The sequence below is a fragment of the Vicia villosa genome, linkage group LG6 (genome assembly GCF_029867415.1).
Source record: "Vicia villosa cultivar HV-30 ecotype Madison, WI linkage group LG6, Vvil1.0, whole genome shotgun sequence".
NCBI lineage: Eukaryota > Viridiplantae > Streptophyta > Magnoliopsida > Fabales > Fabaceae > Vicia > Vicia villosa.
The window spans coordinates 63,049,153-63,071,471 of record NC_081185.1 but is presented as its reverse complement, the minus strand read 5'-3'; the positions used below and the strand labels follow the sequence as shown (position 1 = coordinate 63,071,471).

At 39.8% G+C, this 22,319-nt stretch overlaps 1 protein-coding gene across 1 annotated transcript; it reads left to right on the top strand.

The window, feature by feature from the left end:
* Window positions 1-9,766: 9,766 nt before the first annotated feature.
* LOC131613761 (uncharacterized) lies at window positions 9,767-10,831 on the top strand. The gene has a single exon (XM_058885407.1). The coding sequence runs from the start codon at window positions 9,767-9,769 to the stop codon at window positions 10,829-10,831; it is 1,065 nt and encodes a 354-aa protein (XP_058741390.1).
* Window positions 10,832-22,319: the final 11,488 nt, after the last annotated feature.

The window sequence follows — 22,319 nt, the reverse complement described above, 5'->3', positions numbered from 1 at the left end:
TTTCGGCCATCTCTCAGGTCTTGCCACAAAAGTGCAAGGACCCGGGAACTTTTACTATTCCTTGTACCATCGGGGATAAGAAATTTGATAATTGTTTGCTTGATTTAGGAGCGGGCATTAATGTTATGCCTACTTCTCTTTATAATAACCTTTGCCTTGGTCCCATGCAGCATACAGTTTTAATCGTTCAACTGGCGAACAGGAGCAATGCACGTCCCACCGGCATAGTGGAAGACGTCCTCGTTCAAGTTAACGATTTAATTTTTCCTGCAGATTTTTACATTCTGGACATGGAAGGAGAAACTAAGTCAAGCAGAGCTCCCATCATCTTAGGCAAACCGTTCATGAAAACGGCGAAGACAAAAGTTGATGTTGCTGATGGAACCATGTCCATGGAATTTGGTGACATCGTCGCAAAATTTAATATCTTCGATGCCATGAAACACCCTGTGGAGGAGCATTCGGTTTTTAATATTGAGTTGATTTCTGAACTAGTTGATGAGACTTGTTCTGAATTATTTGCACTTGATTTTCCATATCTCTTTGATTTTGATGATAATTATTCATGTCCTGACTGCACTGACACTGATGTTTGTGTCCTTTGTGCTGAGATTGATGCTTCCTTGCAGCTTGATACATTTCCTACAGGTGAAGTTGTTACCGATGAGGCTGTTTTTACCGTCGATGCTCTTGACATCCCGGCTGCCCCAAGCCTTCCATCCATCATTCAGCCCCCGTCCTTAGAGCTAAAAGAGCTCCCTGGGAACCTGAAATATGCTTACTTGGAGCATAATGAAAAACTTCCTGTTATTATCTCTTCTAACCTTGATTTCAATCAAGAGGACAGACTTTTGCAGGTATTGAAGAAGCACAAGAAAGCAATCGGGTGGACATTAGCCGACCTTCTAGGTATTAGTCCTTCGATGTGCGTGCACAGGATTATACTTGAGGATGGAGCGAAAACAGTAAGGCAGCCCCAAAGGAGGCTTAATCCTTTGATTCTTGATGTTGTAAAGAAAGAGGTAACCAAACTCTTGCAAGAAGGTATCATTTATCCTATCTCTTACAGTAAGTGCAGGTTGTACCTAAGAAATCTGGACTCACAGTGGTAAAAAATGAAAAGAATGAACTTGTTCCCACTAGAGTCCAGAACAGCTGGAGAGTTTGTATTGATTACAGGAGACTGAACCAGGCTACTAGAAAGGATCACTTTCCTTTGCCGTTCATTGACCAGATGCTTGAACGGCTAGCTGGTAAATCACATTATTGTTTTCTTGATGGGTTTTCAGGTTACTTTCAGATTCATATTGCACCTGAAGATCAAGAAAAGACCACTTTCACGTGCCCATTCGGTACATTTGCTTACAGGAAGATGTCTTTTGGCCTGTGCAATGCTCCTGGCACTTTCCAACGATGCATGATGACTATTTTCTCTGATTTTATGGAAAATTGCATGGAAGTGTTTATGGATGACTTTACTGTTTATAGTTCTTCTTTTGATGCATGCTTGAAGAGTTTAAACTTGATTTTAGAAAGATGCATCGAGACTAACCTTGTGTTGAATTATGAAAAGTGTCATTTTATGGTTGAGCAGGGAATTGTTCTTGGTCACATTATTTCTGAAAAAGGAATTTTGTTGACCCTGCTAAGATTGATGTGATTTCTACACTGCCTTACCCTTCTTGCATTCGCGAGATTCGTTCTTTTCTTGGTCATGCAGGTTTTTACAGGCGTTTCATCAAGGATTTCAGCAAGATAGCTCTTCCGCTGTCGAACTTGTTGAAGAATGACGTCACTTTCAAGTTTGATGACAAATGCAAACAAGCGTTTGACTTCTTGAAGAAAGCATTGACCTCCGCTCCCATCATTCAGCCCCCTGACTGGACCCTCCCTTTTGAGCTTATGTGTGATGCTTCTAATTATGCAGTTGGGGCTGTCCTTGCACAAAGAGTTGACAAGGCTGCCCATGTTATTTACTATGCTTCTAGGACTTTAGATTCTGCACAGTCTACTGACAATGCAGCCTTAAAGTACTTGCTGAAGAAGTCGGATGCAAAACCGAGATTGATTCGGTGGATGTTGCTGCTCCAAGAGTTTAATGTTGAGATTAAAGACAAAAGTGGAGCTGAGAACTTAGTGGCTGACCACTTGAGCAGGATAGAGAGAGATGAAGATCCTTTTCCTATTAAGGATGACTTTCCTGATGAGCAGTTGTTTCTTTTGCATGGGATTACACCTTGGTTTGCTGACATTGTTAATTTTCTTGTTGCTGGTGTTTTTCCTACAGGTGCATCTAGATCACAGGTTCACAAGCTCAAGAGTGATGCCAAATATTATGTTTAGGATGATCCATATCTATGGAAGTTTGGTAGTGATCAAGTAATCAGGAGATGTGTCCCCGACAATGAGATTGAATCTATTTTGAAATTTTCTCATGCATCTCAAGTCGGCGGACATTTCGGTCCTCAAAGAACTGCAAGAAAAATTCTTGATTCAGGTTTCTATTGGCCGAGTATTTTTAAGGATGCTTTTGAGACTTACCGCACTTGTAAAGAGTGCCAGATAGCAGGTACAACATCACTCGCAAGAGTGAAATGCCTCAGCAACCTATGCTTTTTTGTGAGGTATTTGATGTATGGGGAATTGATTTCATGGGTCCTTTTCCTGTATCATTTGGTTTCCTTTACATTTTACTTGCTGTTGATTATGTTCAAAGTGGGTGGAAGCTATCCCCACTAGGACTAATGATTCTAAAGTTGTTGCAGAGTTTGTCAGGTCTAATATCTTTTGCAGGTTTGAAATACCGCGAGCTATCATAAGTGACCAAGGCACTCATTTCTGTAACCGCACCATGGAAGCCTTACTCCGAAAGTATGGAGTTGTGCACAGAGTCTCTACTGCATATCACCCACAGACTAATGGGCAAGCTGAGATCTCCAACAGGGAGATCAAACAGGTTTTAGAGAAAATGGTGCAGCCAAACAGGAAAGACTGGAGCCGTCGTCTCGAAGACGCACTTTGGGCTCAAAGAACAGCTTTCAAGACACCCATTGGGATGTCTCCTTATCGACTTGTTTTTGGTAAGGCGTGTCATCTTCCTATTGAGATAGAACACCGTGCTTTTTTGGGCGGTGAAGAGTTGTAATTTGGAGATGCAACAAGCAGGTATTGAAAGAAAACTCCAATTGCAACAGTTGGAAGAGCTTAGATTAGAGGCTTATGAGAGCTCTAGGATTTATAAAGGAAAAACTAAGCACTTCCATGATAAAATGATTTCTAGGAAGGAATTTTCTGTGGGCCAACAGGTTTTACTGTTTAACTCCCTCCTTAAGCTAATGGCTGGGAAACTTCGATCCAAATGGATTGGCCCATTTGTTGTTACTAATGTTTTCCCTCATGGTGCAGTAGAAATAAAAAGTGTAGGTACTGACAAAGTCTTCAAGGTTAACGGGCAGCGGCTGAAGTTATTCCATGAAAGTTCGGTGCCTGAAAATGTCAGCATAGAGGAGCTTTCTTTAGAAGCACCTGACTACACTGCAACTTGATAAGGGAGTCTTTCTTTCCTTCTCTCTACTTTATTAGTAATGTCCTTTCTTTGAGGACAATGCTTAGTTTAAATGTGGGGGAGGAAATCGTGTGTTTTATTTGTTTTTGTTTGTTAGTATTTTGTTTAATTTCAATAAAAAATGCATCTTCTTGAAAGTTTTAGGCTACACACTGATTTGAGTCGGGTTTGCGGAGACCTGGGAAAAATTCACAAGATCGGTATCGTTCTAACACCGTAAGTCTCCTGCATACGGAAATTGATTTGAATTTGTTATTATGTTTTAGCCTTAATTTCTCATTCTTTGACAGCTCTTGAGTAGTTTATTTCAGCAGTCGGCACCATCTCTCACACACTTTACGCAGGAAGCCGATGAATATAAGTTAATGTTCCGAAAAGAAAAAAAAAAGAGAAAGAAAAAGGTAATACACCTTCTAAGTTTGGTGATCCTCACCCGGTCACTTAACCCAACGGTTGTGTAATCTTCAAAAAAAAAAAGTTTTCAAAACTCTTTGTTAGTTGGTTCAGCGGTTTTTGGTGCTGAACTTGGTAAGTAGGATTACGGTCCGATCCCCCGCAACTACATCTGAGTAAGCAAAGGGTTATGCCACGCAAGTACCGGAACCCCATGCAAAAGGATCAGAGTCACTAACCGGTAACCTTGCTATAAGTGTGTGGAGATAACGGGCTTAATGTGATTGCGCCTGAATGAAAAAGAGCAAAAAGGATGAGTAAGTTAGGCTATTGTATAATAATATGACTTGAATTGGTTTGTGTATTTAAGAGCCTTATGTCTGCATATCTGTGGTTAGTGTTCTTACGATGTCCTTAGTGTGCAAGATTAGTACCTGTCGATGCAAACTTACCCGAAGAAGATTTGTAGCCTAGGATGAGTAACTGTTGATGTATTTCTACTTTCTTTTCATTTTGCTCGGAGTGCAAAAGTTCAAGTGTGGGGGAATTTGATCAGTGCATTTTGATGCACGTTATTCCATGTTTGTACTCAAGTATTTCTTCGGTTTGTTTTATTTATTTTTATGTTTTAATATGTTTTTATATTTTATTTTATTTTTGCACTTATTTGTTTTTCGTATTAATTTTTCAGCATTAGCAGTCTGCACGGAAACGATCATATCTGGAGTTCCAAGAGTCCGATTGAGGAGTTCTAATAATCGACGGAAAGCTAAAAGAAAGAGCTACAATTCTTATGTTGGAGTCGAAGTCAGAATCGGACTGTAGCAGGGCCAGAAAATGCGTTGAAGTTGCAGCACTAGTTTTAGTTAAGTTTCGGGTCACTTGGTTTTGGGCCTGGGTCGTATGTTTTGACCCAGTTGGATTGTAAAACGGGTTGTGGCTTTGACTTAGGTTAGGAAGCCGCGGTTACTGTAGCATTCCATCACTATTCACGAAAAAATCAAGGTTGTACGAATTGATCCATGTCGAACGAATCCCTGCTGAGTTAATCTGCTGTAATTCGGATTCCATGACTTGAGGTTAATATTATTTTGCAATATAATTTCTATTCATATCAATCCTATTTTGTGTCATTCGTTTGCTTAATCCGAATTATTGTAGAATAGCATTGATAATTCGATTGATTTATGCTTCCTGAATTTATATGCGTTATATCGTCTGCTTAATTCGTTATTCTGCTAATTGTTGAACCGTTTGCTTAATCCGGTGAAAGAGGAACATAATTCTAATAATTCCATTCTCGCTTGTTGAATGTTTTTGTGCTTCGAATATGAATAAAATCCGCAGAATTATATTTATCGATGATAGTAGGAACCGAAACAGCAGATTAGCTTAACTCCATAATCACTTATTTTCAAAACAGCTTATTTCAGAATCACTTATTTTAAGCACTTTTCTTCTTAAAATCGAACCAAACCAACCCCCCCAATTCGATTTCAGTTAGTAATAATTAAGAGTCCTTGAGAGACGATACTCGAGTCACCTTACCGTCGTACTACAGTTTTACAAAATACTCGTTTTTGACCCGCGCGCGACAGCAGATCAGTTACAAAATCTAGCCCAGAAAACTAATGAGTCTTTTAAGGAGTATGCGCAAAAATGGCGCGAGTTGGCGGCTAGAGTCCAACCACCCATGCTGGAAAGAGACATGATGGACATGTTCACTAATACTCTGGAGGGCCAATATTACTCCGCCTGCTCTGCATCTTCGAGCTTCGCTGAGCTGGTTATGATTGGGGAACGAATTGAAAGTGGAATCAAGGCTGGTAGAATACAGAATCCAAGTACTGCTAGTTCATCTTCTGGGGCTAGTGGAAAGAAGCCATACAATGGGTTTGCCAAGAAAAGAGAGGGCGAAACGAATGCTGCTTACTATGGTCAAGGCAAGGGCCAGACTTACCAACAAGTAGCTGCTGTGACCATACTGAATGCTCCTTTCCAACACCAACAACAAGGGTATCCACCACGTCAGTATCAACAATGACCGAAAATGCCAGAAAGAGTTTTTGATCCGATCCCAATGACGTATGCACAAGTATTGCCATATCTCCTCGATTTGAAGCTGGTCCAATTGAGGACTCTGGCCACTCTAGCTAAACTTCCTACTAATTGGGATGCCAACGCAAGATGTGAATTCCACTCTGGGGCACCTGGACATAGGATTGAAAATTGCAAGGCATTAAAGAATTAGGTTCAAAATCTTATCGACTCTAAGGCCATTGAGTTTACTCCTACTCAAGGACCTAATGTTGTTCAGAATCCTATGCCTCCCCATGGGGCCCATGCTGCAAATGTCGTTGAAGTTGTTAAAGATTCTCACCTGGTCAAGGATGTGATCGAATTGGGCTTCCTGTTGCCATTGTTGAAGAAGGAACTATTGAAGATGGGTCTATACTCTGGTTGTTGAGAACTTTATGGTGATTGTTTGGCCAGTTCCTCCGTTTGTGATAGTCTGAAGAGTGGGGTTCAATAGTTGATAGATAGCAGGCATCTACAGTTTGAGCGTGTGCGACATCCTGAAATGGTTGAAAACAAAGTTAATGTGGCATCCATTCCGTATACTCTTGCAAAGATTCCAATTCCTGCCAGAGCACCTCCTTTGGTTATTACATTGCCTGGTCCCGTCCCATATATTAGTGAAAAAGCAATCCCATGGAATTATGGGGCAGAAGTTTTTTTACCAAGGGGCCAAATATGAGATCAAATCCCCAATTGAGAAAGGAGATGTGGATAATGTTGTTGGCATTGGGCGAATAACAAGGAGTGGTCGTATTTTCAATCCTCCCCAGAACGCTCGCGATGATAATGCAGAAGCCCTAGCTCAAGCTAAAGGAAAAAGAGTGGTAGAAGATGCAGTGGATCAGGGGCAAAGCTCTAATTTTGAAGATGCTGTGGCCAAAGAGATGGAAGAGTTCTTAAAGATCATTAAGAAAAGTGAGTATAAAGTGGTTGACCAACTGATTCAAACTCAATCAAAGATTTTGATTTTGCAGTTGCTCTTGTGTTCGGAGACACATCGAAATGCTTTGTTGAGACTTCTAAGTACTGCCTTCGTCCCTCCGGAGATCTCAGTGAAACAACTCGAAGGAGTGGTGTCAAACATCAATGCTGGTAATGGAATGGGATTCATTGATGTAGACTTGCCTTCCGAAGGTAGAAACCACAATAGAGCTTTGCATATATTAGTGGAGTGTAAAGGGACTGTGTTATCGCTTGTTCTCGTGGATACTGGATCTTCTTTGAATGTATTACCGAAGTCATCTTTGATGAGGCTAGACTATTCTAGTTTTGAGATAAGGCCGAGTGAATTGACGGTGAGAGCCTTTGATGGCTCGAAGAGATCAGTGTTCGGGGAAGTTGACTTGCCAATAATGATAGGCCCCAGCTCTTCACCATTACTTTTTTCGTGATGGATGTCCACCCATCCTACAGTTTCCTCCTGGGACGTCCATGGATCCATGTTGCTGGGGCCGTGACTTCCACATTGCATCAGAAACTCAAATTTGCGACTCAAGGAAAGATAGTCACAATACATGGGGAAGAAGAACAGGTGGTGAGTCATCTGGCGTCTTTCAAGTATATCGAGGTGGAAGGAGAGGTCCATGAGACACCATGCCAAGCTTTTGAGGCTGTCCAGACTATCAAGATCCCCTATGTTGAAAATAAGAAGTTTGAGGCCCCCTTGTCTTCACTAAAGGAAGCTAAAGATGTGGTTAGGTCTGGTCATCCTGAAGGATGGGGACGAGTCTTGGATTTACCGATCAAGCAGAATAAATGTGGGATTTCTTATCAAGTGGGCCATAGTCTATCTAATGAGGCCCCCAAGAAGCCCGGAACTTTCGTTCCAATCAAGTTCTCTAGTGCTGGCATTGTCAAGGATCATATTTGTGCTGCTGATGATGATACGGATAGCGATTATGATATCGAGGGATGGATCAATCCACGTGCCCCAGGACAGAAGCTTCTCAACTGGTTATCCGAAGACATCATCTCAATTGCTTTTGAACAAGAGTAATACTGTTTGTTTTTGTTTATCATGCAATAATTCCTGTGTTCTTCCCAAGACACAGTGAACACATGTAGGGCATCATTTGTTGTTTATCAATGTCAAAAGAATTAATAAAAGGACGTTTTTGCATTCAAATATTTTGTTCCCTGTCTTTCTTTTTACTTTTACATTTGTTGAAAATAAATAAAAATGGCAACATTTCTTATTCATCATCACCCACCTATTCTCAAATAAAGCATAAATCATAATTCGTGCAGATCCGCTTCTCCTCCAGATTCTGTTGATAACGATCTTGCTATGCCTCATTATAACTTCGACAATCCTATCTACATCGCTGAAGAAGGGGATGAAGAAGATTGTGAACTCCCTGATGAGTTGGCCAGATTGTTAAAACAAGAAGAGAAAGTGATCGAGCTACATCAAGAGCCTATTGAGACGGTGAATCTTGGCACCGAAGAGATGAGAAGGGAGGTTAAAATAGGGGCCTCTTTGAATGAGGATGTAAAAGAAAAGTTGATTGGAATGTTGAAGGAGTATTCCGATATCTTCGCCTGGTCTTACAAAGATATGCCTGGATTAGACACCGACATTGTTGTGCACAGGCTAACTCTTAAAGAAAATTCTCCGCCTGTCAAACAGAAACTCAGGAGAACGCACCCTGATATGTTCAAGAAAATCCAGGAAGAAGTTCAGAAGCAGTTTGATGCAGGATTTCTCGCAGTAACAATTTATCCACCATCGGTCGCCAATATTGTACCTGTACCTAAGAAAGATGGGAAGGTACGAATGTGTGTCGACTAAAAAGATCTGAATAGAACGAGTCCGAAGGATGATTTCCCACTTCCTCACATTGATGTGTTGATAGATAATACTGCTCAGTTCTCAATTTTCTCCTTCATGGATGGTTTTTCTAGTTACAATCAAATAAAGATGGCGCCCGAGGATATCGAAAAGACAACATTCATTACGCCTTGGGGCACTTTTTGTTATAAGGTCATGCCATTTGGGTTGAAAAATGTTGGGGCAACTTATCAAAGAGCTATGGTGACTTTGTTTCACGATATGATTCATAAGGAGATCGAGTTCTATGTGGACGACATGATTGCAAAGTCCCATACTGAGGAGGAGCACCTTGTTCACCTGAAGAAGTTGTTTGAAAGGTTAAGAAAGTTCAGGTTAAGGTTGAATCCCAATAAATGTACCTTCGGAGTGAGATCAGGAAAGTTGCTTGGTTTCATCGTAAGGGAAAAGGGTATTGAGGTCGATCCTGCTAAGGTAAAAGTTGTACAAGAGATGCCTGAACTGAGGACTGAGAAACAAGTTTGGGGATTCCTAGGAAGGTTGAATTACATTGCGAGATTCATCTCCCACCTTACCGCCACATGTGAACTATCTTCAAGCTATTGAGGATGAATCAGGCAATAAAGTGGGATGACAATTGTCAAAGGGCATTTGATAAAGTTAAAAAGTATCTGCAGGAGCCTCCAATCCTTATGCCTCCAGTGGAAGGTAGACCGTTGATCATGTACTTAACAGTCCTCGAGAATTCAATGGGGTGTGTGCTGGGACAGCATGACGAGTCTGGTCGAAAAGAGCATGCGATTTATTACCTTAGCAAAAAGTTTACCGATTGTGAATCAAGATACTCACTACTCGAGAAAACTTGTTGTGCTTTGGCATGGGCTGCTCGCCGACTGAGACAGTATATGTTGACTCATACAACTTTGCTAATTTCTAACATGGATCCGATCAAATATATATTTGAGAAACCAGCATTGACAAGAAGGATTGCCCGCTGGCAAATGATCTTGACAGAATATGACATACAATACACTACTCAGAAGGCCATTAAAAGTAGTGTGATTGCTGATTACCTTGCGCATCAACCTGTCGATGATTACCAGTCTATGCACTTTGAGTTTCCTGATGAGAATATAATGTGTGTGGCAGAGACTTCTAATAGTCAAGATCAAGAGGAAGGACCAGAACCAGGGGCGCGATGGACGCTTGTGTTTGATGGTGCTTCTAATGCATTGGGCAATGGTATTGGTGTTGTGCTTACTTCTCCAACAGGTTTTCATATTCCATTCACAGCCAGGATTTGTTTCGATTGTACTAATAATGTGGCTGAATATGAGGCTTGCATATATGGTATTGAGGCTGCCATTGATTTGAGGATTAAAAATCTCGCAGTTTATGGAGATTTTGCTTTGGTGATTAGTCAGATAAACGGGGATTGGGAAACACGCCACCCCAACTTGATTCCTTATAGAGAACATGTTGTGAAATTTGCTCAATATTTCGATGAGATCACCTTTGATCACATCCCACGAGAGGAAAATCATTTGGCTGATGCTTTGGCCACTTTAGCATCCATGTTCAAAGTTAAATGGGACAATGAAGCGCTTGCAATTGTGATCAAAAGGTTGGACGAGCCGGCATTCTGTGGCGTTATTGATAACATGCCTGATGAGAAACCATGGTTTCATGACATCAAGAAATTTCTGGAGACCCAAGAGTATCCTGAGGGTGCTTCCCTTACGGATAGGAAAACTCCAAAGAGATTATCTTCCAAGTTCTTCCTTGTTGGAGGTGTATTGTACAAGAGGAATTTTGATTCTGTGTTGCTCAGATGCGTGGATAGACACGAAGCGGCAAAGATCATCCAAGAGGTGCATGAAGGATCCTTTGGTACACATGCGAGTGGACACACCATGGCCAGAAAAATAATGAGAGCGGGTTATTATTGGTCGACCAGGGAGCACGATTGTTTCAGCCATGTGGTGGTATGTCACAAATGTTAGGTCTATGCAGATAGGGTTCATGTACCTCCAGTTTCTCTGAATATGTTGACATCTCCTTGGCTGTTTGCTATGTGGGGTATCAATATGATTTGAGAAATTAATCCCACCGCTTCCAATGGATATCGTTTCATCCTCGTTGCTATTGACTACTTCACCAACTGGGTTGAAGTTGCTTCTTATGCAAATGTCTCCAAGCAAGTAGTGACTCGCTTCATCAAGCACAATATAATTTTTCGTTATGGGGTTCCTGAGAAAATTATCAGTGATAATGGATCCAACCTCAATAATAAGATGATGAAGGAATTATGCGAGAACTTCAAGATTACGTATCATAACTACTCCCCGTACAGGCCAAAGATGAATGGCGCAGTTGAAGCTGACAATAAGAATATCAAGAAGATTGTGCAGAAGATGGTGGCCACCTATAAAGATTGGCATGAGATGTTTCCTTTTGCTTTACATGGTTATCGTACCTCGGTGCGTACTTCCACAGGGGCAACTCCCTTCTCATTAGTATATGGCATGGAAGCGATTCTTCCGGTTGAGGTCGAGATTCCTTCATTAAGTGTATTGACAGATGTGAAGCTCAGTGAAGCTGATTGGGTTCGGACCAGATTTGATCAACTGAACCTCATCGATGAAAAGAGATTAGCATTTATATGCCATGGGAAAGCCTATTAAAAGAAGATGAAGAAAGCCTTCAACAAGAAGATTCGTCCTCGACACTTTCAAGTTGGTGACCTTGTGCTCAAGAAGATCCTGCCTATTCACAATGATCCTAGAGGCAAGTGGACTCCGAATTACGAAGGGCCGTATGTCGTAAAGAAAGTCTTCTCAGGTGGTGCCATGATCCTCTCAACTATGGATGGCGAAGACTTCCCACTTCCCGTGAATGTCGACGCTGTTAAAAAATACTTCGCATAGACCTAATCAAAATAAAATAAAAGAAAAGGAAAAGATCAGGCAAAAGAATGAAAAAGAAATAAAGCACACCCGCTAAGTTGAAAACCCGAAGGGGCGACTTAGGCAAAAAGGGGGTCCTGGTGGATTGAAAACCCGAAAGGGCGATCCAGGAAAAAGAGGGGCAAAAAGCGAATGACTGCGTTGTGCATTAGATCTTTAAGCACAACTAGTCACCACAACCGGAGGACTCAGAAGGGTAAAGATCAATCTATTCATCCATTTTAGAAAGCAAAGCAGAAGGAACGTCGAGGTTTTACAAGGCATAGCAAGATTGGGACCCAACAGAATCTTTTTCTTACGTTGCCATGTTTGTAAATGCTATTTGTTTTCTTTTTGACAGCCATCTCTTTAAGGGGCTACTTCCTGATGTACTCGCCTATGTTAGGTAATTTTTCATTAATAAAAAGATATTTCACTCAAAAGTTCCTACTTCATTTTATTTTTACTATTTTGTTTACAAAAACGTCTAGTTATTTTGGTAAGCATTGCATTTCTAACATTGAGGTCTTGCAAAAAAGAACATGATTTAAAATAGATAGTATTGCTTAAGACTTTGAGTACTTGGGGTGTGGACGAGGTTGAGCCACCATACCTGGGGCATATTTGCTTGATTTGTTTAGCAGGAATTTCCGATCATTCAGTATAGTCAGATGCCAGAACCCGCGCTTCAAGAAGTGTCAACTGGGCATATCCCCTCAAGATGGAACCCAAGGGTATCCTTTTCTCAGAATCCGGGAGTTTATTTCTCTTTGGAGCTCTCATCCATGGCCCAAATTCTTCGCAGTGGTAATTAGATTTCTCCGTCCTTCAACGTAGATGTGGAAGTTCAAAGGGGGAGGTACAATCTTCAGATTTCTAAACATGGTGGTGGTGATGTCTCAGAGATGCCACTATGTCTTCTTCCTAAGCCTTCTGGTGCGAGTTATCCCCCTGCGGAAGTTACATGTTGGGGGCGTTCAAGAAACCATTTGGTTTGACCTTACAGAGTCAAGACATCAAGAAGAGTCCCCACAGAGTTCTTCGGACAAAAGGCTTTTTCCGATGTTCACTCGTTATCTCTAAATATAGTAACCATTGCATTCACATTGAATCTACAAAAATGTGTAGCATTTCCATGAATGTGGAGCATTACGCCATGAAAAATTCAAACATGCATCAATGCATAAGCCAAATTTGTTTGTGCCCCAAAGGCACAAGGTAATATATTCTCCGAAGAAGTCTCGCTTTTTCTCTCGAGTGGGGATTGGATACAAAGTCTTTCTTCGTCAAGATCATTATCTCTTTGGTTATTCCCCTTTTGCTGAGCTTGATCATTTGGATAACCCATACTTTGTGTGTGGCAATTCAAATGATTTTCATTCTTACAGAGTCGCACCTCGCCTGTTGGCCTGTGAGATTCATGTAGTTCTTGCACACCGCAAGCATCAATGCCTTCTTAAAAGCCCAGTGTTCATTGGCACCCCCTGATCGATTTTAGCTGTCACTAATCTTTCTTTCAGTCAAGCCCAATGGTTATTGGCATCACCTTCAGATCCAGCGTTCATAACATCCCAATAAGAGTCTAGTCATTATTGGTCTTCCTCAATAAAGTCCAGAGTCGTCCCACGGCTACGTCTCTCTTTCAAGTCTAACTAAGGTTAGCAATCAGGATCGAATTCCCCTACGGCTGGTTTCATCCTTGTTGAGTCACCCTACGACGGTGTCTCTTTTTGAACTCTAACTAAGGTTAGCAGTTTGGTAGATTCCCCTACAGCTGGTTTCATCCTTTTATAGTCGTCCCACGGCTACGTCTCTTTTTTCAAGTCTAACTATGGTTAGCAATCAGGATCGGATTCCCATACGGCTAGTTTCATCCTTGTTGAGTCACCCTACGACGGTGTCTCTCTTTGAAGTCTAACTAAGGTTAGCAGTTTGGTAGATTCCCCTACGACTAGTTTCTTCCTTTTAGAGTCGTCCCACAGCTACGTCTCTTTTTTCAAGTCTAACTAAGGTTAGCAATCAGGATCAGATTCCCCTACGGCTGGTTTCATCCTTGTTGAGTCACCCTACGGCGGTGTCTCTCTTTGAAGTCTAACTAAGGTTAGCAGTTTGGTAGGTTCCCCTACGGCTGGTTTCTTCCTTTGAGAGTCGTCCCACGGCTACGTATCTATTTTTCAAGTCTAACTAAGGTTAGCAATCAAGATCAGATTCCTCTACGGCTGGTTTCATCCTTGTTGAGTCACCCTACAGTTGTTTCTCTCTTTAAGGCCTAACTAAGGTTAGCAATTTGATAGATTCCCCTATGGCTGGTTTCTTCCTTTAAGAGTCGTCCCACGGATACGCCTCTTTTGTTCAAAGTCTAACTAAGGTTAGCAATCTGTTTAAGATCCGCCTTCGGCCGGTATCCTTTGTTAATGTTCAATACTCTTTGATGTATCACAGAATGCAAATTTTGATGGTACTTTCGGGTATTCAATCCACTCGCACCTCAAATGTTCGAAACCCAGGATATTTGTACATTTAGGTCCAAGAAGATTGAATAGGGGCAGCTGTTGCATCCCAAAATTTGCCCAACTTATTTATTCCCCAATTGGCTTCCATATCATGTCCATATGCACATTTCATCTAGGTCATTCATCCAATACATTCATCCATATCACGGTTTCTGTTCAAGAAAATTGACAAAAAGAGGCTGAGGTTGAGGAAATTCTTGGTTAAGAAGAATCAGATCTGAGGCCTTATTGAAGAGGGTCATTTCCATTGGCATACTCCTAAAAATCAAGGTTTCATCCTCTCCAAGTCGAAGCCCCGGTTAAAAGATACAAATCTCATATTCATCAGGACTCTCAAATTAGGGTTTTTGACCAAAGTCAACCCTGTTGACTTTTTGGTCAAGATTTAATTAGAAGATGATTTTGAATGTGAAATGTGGTTGTCCTGAAGAAATGTTTACGGAAGTTTCTTTGGTTGAAAACTGATTGAGAATTGGATCAAAAACTAATTAATCGGGAAATTCAGCTAGAATTAGATTAATCAAGAAAAGTTGACTTTCTAGTTAAAATCAAGGTCAACTGTCAAATATTGATTTTTGGTGGAAAATCAGTCAAAAAAAGTCAAAGAATAAAATAAAATCAAGAAAATGTAAAATTGCCAAAAAAGGAAAGTTAGTGGAAAGAGGAAATTTCCAAAAGAAGAACGTCTCTAGACTTGGAATTTTTGAGAAATTTGAAAATTGGTTGGGCAACTCACTTCATGCCAAGAATACACGTATCTCAGGGCATTTTTTCAGGAAAGTCTCAACACCAAAGTTGTTCCATTCATGGCATATAACAAATTTGTAGTTGAAAATTTTTTGATTGGATGTTTAGATCGAAAGATACAGAGAGGTGAAGTTCTATAATTCAAACTTGTGCAAGTCAAGTTGCTGGGCAAAATTGTTGGGCATGCGCAAGCAATTCAACAAACACATGGTGTTCTGTATTAGAAGCCAATTTAAGAGAATTACGAGAGCCTTATAAATTCAATCTTGGTGTCATTATCTTCCTCTCTATGTTCTTTATTCAACAAGACAAAAACCATGGAATTTGGTTGTGTTTGGAGCATGATATAAGTCACCAAAGTCACACCCTAGCAAAGTCATATCTTGACAAGATGTTGGGCACAAATTCAAGGCACGCACGAGATAAATGATCAAGCACGTGGTGTGTTGTCTTTGAATCAATATTCATGGAGGAGACTCAAGCACCTAATTGAATCAAACGCAATTTCAGAATGTCCTCTTTCAAATGGTACAAGAATTAAAGCTTCTGATTATGTGTGAATCAAGATACAACGTTCTAAAGTCGTGTCCCTGAAAGTTTGTGTCTGATAACAACAACAAGCAAGACTGCGCACGCGGGGTAGGCACGAACATGCATGGGTGAGACACCAAGTTCCAGGGAGAATTTGAATGAATTCCAGACCATGGCCTTCAATCACTCCAACATAAAACCTATAAATTTACCTGCCATCTTTACAATGAGGTGGAGAACAACTCATTTGGACATTAGGTTGGCATTTTAGAAAGACACAAAGTCATGTATTTGAAACTGGTGGCAAGGCCGAAGCATGCCCTAGGTTATGCCTGCATATGCTGCCAGGTAGTAGTGCATACAACCAACAAGTTTCCTTATCAAGCCATGCATGAGTCTGAACCACAAAAAGGGGCAACAAGACTCTTACTACAACTGCATGAAACTTGTATATTAAGTTAAAAATAATACTCTACACAACACTCCACCATTAACCAGGCACTCACACTATAAAACTGAAAGTTCTTCACAAATGCGGGGAGAACCATTTTTTTTCGTTTTCTCCACTTCCTCACTGATCAAAAGCTCTCTTCTCACTCTCTCTCTTTTCTTGAACCAAGAGAGAGTTTGTTACAAGTGGTAACAAACTCTTCAACCACTTCCACCATCAATCATCATTTTCCAGGTTCCTATTCAACAATCCAGAGCATCTTTCACAGAGATCCATCACCAAGATCACACACCTCAAGATCCATAATCACAATCATCATCCATGGATGTTCGGAGCCAGATAAGAATCCTTCCTCAACATGTGAGATACTGAGTTTATTTCTCACCCAAGACAATGATTCTATGAAGCTTTTCATCATCGGCATCATCATCACGAGCTCAGATCAATATTACTCTCTTGCTCCTTTCTTTGATTCAAGATCAAACAAGTAAGCTCTCTATTCCCTCGCATTAGAAGCATGTATAGGACTGGTACTCCCGTCATCAGGGATATGGGTTAGGACCACTAGAACCACCATGTATTCATTATATGCAACATCTATGTGAAGCTTATGGATTCTTGAAATTGGTTTCTGTTCATACTTTGAATAGTGTGTGTCTGAATGATTGGATAGCATATTTGAAGTGTATATGGTATGGGGATCATTTTGTGGTCATTAGCATACGTTTTGTGAAGAGTTATAAAGTTAGGGTTCTTTTAGATTTACTCAGTTTGAATGTTAGATCGAATGTCAAGGGAAATAGATGGTAGATTCGGATTCATGATGCAAAATCGAGTGGAACAGTGGCAGATTCGTGGATTTCTGGGTGGTTTGGGTTAGCTCCGGCGGGGTTGTGAACGGAGAAGACGACCGGAATAAGTTCCGGCGTCTATTAGCTTTTTTCTCTCTTTTCATTCCGTCGCTTACGTGGCTCTACCTTATTGGATCTCTTTCCCATTTATTTTGCATTCAAATGATTGTTGGTTGAATTGTTGCATTCTGATTGGCTATGGATCTCTTTTTGTCTTTAGTCACTAAAACTTAGGGTTGACCAATTGATTTTTGTAGTCATCATTAGATTGTCACATTATTTTTTATTCAAACGAAAACCATATGCTAAAAAGAAATAGATGCTGATTGAAATAAAAGTAAAAGAACATATGTGATACTTCAGTGTGGGCCATGCGTTTGTTTGTTAACTCGGGCCCAGAGTAATTCGTTTTCACACCACCTTGTTATAAGCCCAACGTGCAACATAAGTCAGTTTTAGTTCATTTCTTTTTTGCTAATGCACCCCCATGGGACAGATTTCTATTTTTGTTACAATTTGTTTTCTTCATAACCTTTGATTAACAATTCATTTTTCATCCAAACTAAAAAATGTAAAAAATATTTTTTAGATGCCTTGATGTCTTAGGATATTTGTCATAGTTTTTGTGAATTTTTGTGATTTGATTTAGTATTTTTAGTAGGTCATTTTGTTGAGTACGTTCATATTTCTTCATGTTTTAATATGTTTTACAAAATAGTTTGGTTAAATGATTTAGAAATAGAATTTAACTTCCATCTTTTTGTGTGGAATCAGTAGACTCATATATCATAATGTGTACAAAAAATGAAGTTCCAATTCCTTGTTTTGATTAGGTTTTTGCCTAGGGTTTTAGACCCGATTAGTGCGTGTTTCTAATTGACGTTTGTGTTGATTTTTGCTCATAATGTGCCATAAACTTTTGCAGTTGACTTGGATTTTTTTTTTGTACATATAATTAGGGATGTTTAGAGGTCTTAAGACCTGGAGTTGATTTTTTAAATCGTTTCTTCTTATTTTACCCTAATGTCCTTTCTTACATATAAATAACTTGCTTTTGGTTAACGATTGTATCATAACTTGTCCAAATGACCTATAGTTTTGTATGATACTTCTTGAAATGATTTTATGGTTGTTTATACACCTATTAGAGGTTATTAACTACTGACTTCCATCATTTTATTACATTTTTCTAACTTCACTCACCATTTGAACTTACTAACTAGTTTTGACCTAATTTCGTTTAGTTTTCACTAGGATTATGGTATGGTTTCAATCTAATTGATTCATAAGGATTAACATAGGATATTAGAACTATAAATACAATTTAATGCTACTGACCTCAAGCTTAGGCAACGTTTTCATTTGCTTTTTGTTTTGACTAATCGATGTTGGTTCGCTAATTGTTAAGTAACGATTCATGCGATACTTTGGTAACTTCTTGTGAATATTTTTGTGTGATGCCATGATGATTTTTCATTTGATTTAGGACACTCAATTACTTGATTTTCTACTTCCCTAGGGCTTTCTTCTCCCATTCTCATGCTTTGCCTCCTCTTTCACACTTTGATTGTTGTTAGTTTAAGAGGCGATGATTGTTTGTTCTTCCTCCACCTTTTATGGATTATTTTCTCTTGGGATTCATTTGTGTGTAGTCTCTCTAAGGAGTAGACTTGGTTAGGTATTTCATTAAGTCACCTACCATGAGTTTCATTTGCTTTTATATTTGCTTATATCTTACTATATGTTTACCATGTTCCCTTAGGGCGGTGACTTCAATCTTCATTAAGATGAGTCATATATAACAACTTAGGTTGTAGTCTATGCATGTTATCATATGTAGATATCCCTTATCCTTGACCTTAGGGTCATTTGTATGTTAGCATTAGGTTAGAAATGTATGTTCCCCTTTTGCATAATAAACAAAAATCAATAAAACACAATAAAACATTAATAAATAGTGAAAATAATATAAAGGAATGGAAACTCTCGTCCCTCTTGTTTAAGGGGATCACTTGAGTGGAAATTCCTAAACTTAAAAAACACAAACCCAGAGTTGATCGAGTCTTCCTTGTTTAAGGTTCACTCGAGACGTTCGACATACTTTTGTTTTGCTTTTAAGAGCATGTTACTTCCACTCCAATCCCAGCGTGAGTCTCCAAAGGTCCAGCGGCGGAGTGTGATGTAACTGTTCAATAAAAAATACCAACAAATCCTAAAAAACATAGAAAATCTTGAACAAACTACGGCGCTCTGATTCTTCTTAAGAGGATACGTAGGCATAGAGCAACTCTAGCGAGCACAATAATTATTAAAAAAACTTTAGGTTTAATCATGCATTGCATTAGTGATAGATACACCCTTTAGGTATAAACAAACATAGGGGGATACCATCGAGTACGATGGGCGTGAGGGGTGCTAGCACCTTTCCCCTGCGTAACACACTCCCGTGCCCTGTTCTCTGGTCGAAAGACCTTTTTCTTATTCTGAGTTAGGTTTCCTGGTATTCCTTTCCCGCGATGGGATAAATATATTTGTGGCGACTCTGATCCATTTTTCGCGGTAGCGATAGAGGGGAGAATGTAATACCCTGATCCTTCAACACCCATAATTATTATTTAAATGAGTAAATGGTAATTAGAGAGAGAATTAAACTATTCTCTATTAATCTAAAGAATGATTAATAATAAGAATTAGGGGAGTAGTTAGAATCACATGTGTTTAGTTGGAATGCAACCAAATGGCATGATGGTAATTAACACTTGGTTCGAGGGCATCATGGGCACTAAAGAATAAATGCATGAAATATTAGGTCTTGTTTTGGTGGAGACCCATACTTGTCACTACCAAACCAGAATTTTTGGAAAGAAGAGCTTAGAAGTTAGTGGGAGAAAGAAGAAACCATTTTCATCATTTCAAATTTCGCAACCTTTTGGCAGCCCTCACTAAACTGATCATAACTCTCTGCTCACAACTCCGATTGAGGTAATTCTTGAGGTTTTGGAAAGCTAACAAAATTCCCTTTGATTTTATATACTAATTTGCGTTCATGGGTTCTGTTTTGAGGGAGATAAGCAGGTTTGAAGTAAAGTGATTCGTGTTGAGTTTGTGTGTAAATGCAGCTACGAAATTGATGATGAAGAGGGTGAACCTTTGGGCAAGAGGAGTGTTCAAAGGCTGAATTAACACCATCCTAACCTCTCTAAATCCAAAGAGAGTCCTTAGATAGTGACTTAGGGAATTTGCATGCAAGGGTTAGAATTAGGGTTAGGGAATTGTGAGAAATAATCCATGATTCTATGATGATAAAACATGTTTATATGATAATTGTTAGTGTTTTGTTATTTATTGGCTGGACGTATCTTTGATCATTGCTGCATGTTAGAATTCGTTTGGGATTAAATTGTGATGCTTGTAATTGATTAGGAGTGCATGAGACTAGTTTAGAACCCCTAAAAATGCAGAAAAACACATTCTGATGCAGCGTAACCGGTTACGGGGATATGGGTAATCGATTACGCTGTTAAAAATGCAATTATGGGCTGTTTTTAGTGCCAGTTGTAATACCCTACCAATATGTGTCTAGAATCATATCAGCAGAATACTAATAACTAGTACTAAGTACATACAAAAGTCAGGAATAATAACATAAGATGTATACATTTCAAAAGCATCTTGAAAATGGATACAATGAATATATCTACACAATGATAATAATACACAGCGGAAGAAAATATCAGGCACAGTCTTCACGGCATCTGGTCAAAAGCTCCTGATCCAAGCATCTAGCAAAACTCGATCTTGCATGGTACCTGCAAAATAATAAGATGAATGGGGTGAGATTACTAAATCTCAGTGAGTTGCCCTATATTATGGGTTCTCTCGGCTCTACTGGGTACATACATCAATAACAGATCCATGTCAGATCCTAAGGTTTCCTCACTATCCATTACAGGAAAGCGTGTCAAATCATAGTACCACGATTGAATGTCCACTGACCATCCGGTTAGATATTCTGAGAACATATCACATGTTCGGATATTAGGTACATGTTTCCTCCAGAATAGGTCTTCAGGGTTTACCTGCCAACCTTCTGTCGGGAGCTACCCTCAAGGTCTGGTCTTCCGGGTTTACCTGCCTATCTGCCCTCGAAACAAGACCCCAAAACTTACCTTTTCAATCTACATGGTAAGTAACTCATATGACTATAGAGAACCATGGAACCGACATTGAATTGCTACAACGATTCAACTCGTCCAATTTCCTGGGTCTAAATCTCACATAGAAATTCACCTATAAGGAAACAACAAAAGGAGAAGGTGAGGTACACATCCCCGGGAGTTCATCCCCGAAGAATAACTCCTGAACTAAGGAGTCGACCCATTCCCGAGACCAAATCCCGAGAATGCCTGCAATATATGTGGCACAGGGGCATCCTTGGAATTTCTTCACAAGAAGTAGCCAACATATATGTAACGTGCCTACTCGCAGTTACTGTCCATTAGATTGTAGAATTTCAGAAGAAGTCGCTTGATAGGAAAGAGGGAATATCAGGCTAGAATATGTTGATATATCTTAGTTTAGGTATCCTAAGGCATATCCATATTTTGTTTATCGACGTACAAAAGTTTCACCAAGTTGTAAGGCCTCCTCGCCTCTTGGTTCACATGCTTAGCATCACAAGCTCTAAGACCTCAACATCTTTAGTGTACGTGGATGACGTGATTTACATTACCACTCATTCCATGATCCCTACAACCCAATTGAAGGAATACTTGGGCAGCAAGGCCCTTAGAATGATTAACAAATCAATTATTCGAGCATTATCGTTTAGTAACCACGATACAAGAATATTCACATGGGTTTAATTAGTACTTAAAAGTATGCTAAGGTTGTGGAAGCTTGGACATCCCGTAGCCCTTTCTGTTAGCTTTCCAATGCCTCCGACAGCGCCCAATTCTGAGTTACCGAACTCCAGTTATGGTCGAAACAGTAAAAGGATGATTTTCTGTCAGGTGCAATCGATTTGCACTGGTGTGCTATCGATTGCTCGCTGAACCAGAAGCGCAGAAAGTCAATTTTTCACAGTGCAATCGATTTCTTGACCCCTGCAATCGATTGCTTACTGAACCAGAAGCAAACATCACGTTTTTCTTGCATAAAACCAGTTCCAAAAGAGTTCTAACTCATCCATAGGTTCCCCAACAATCCAAATATGAATCCCATCCTATTTCAACATTCCATATCATACAATTGCATCAAAAGAACAAATATTTGACCGATTGAGTCATCATGGAAGACATTAATAATAGTCTAAACCCTTAATCATGCAAACTTCCCAAACCCTACCCCAAGTTCCTAACTAATGGAACTCACCTTATTGATGATGAAGATTATTACTTCTGTTGATTGATGGAGAGAGGATGGTGATTACTAAACCAAGGTTGATTCATAAG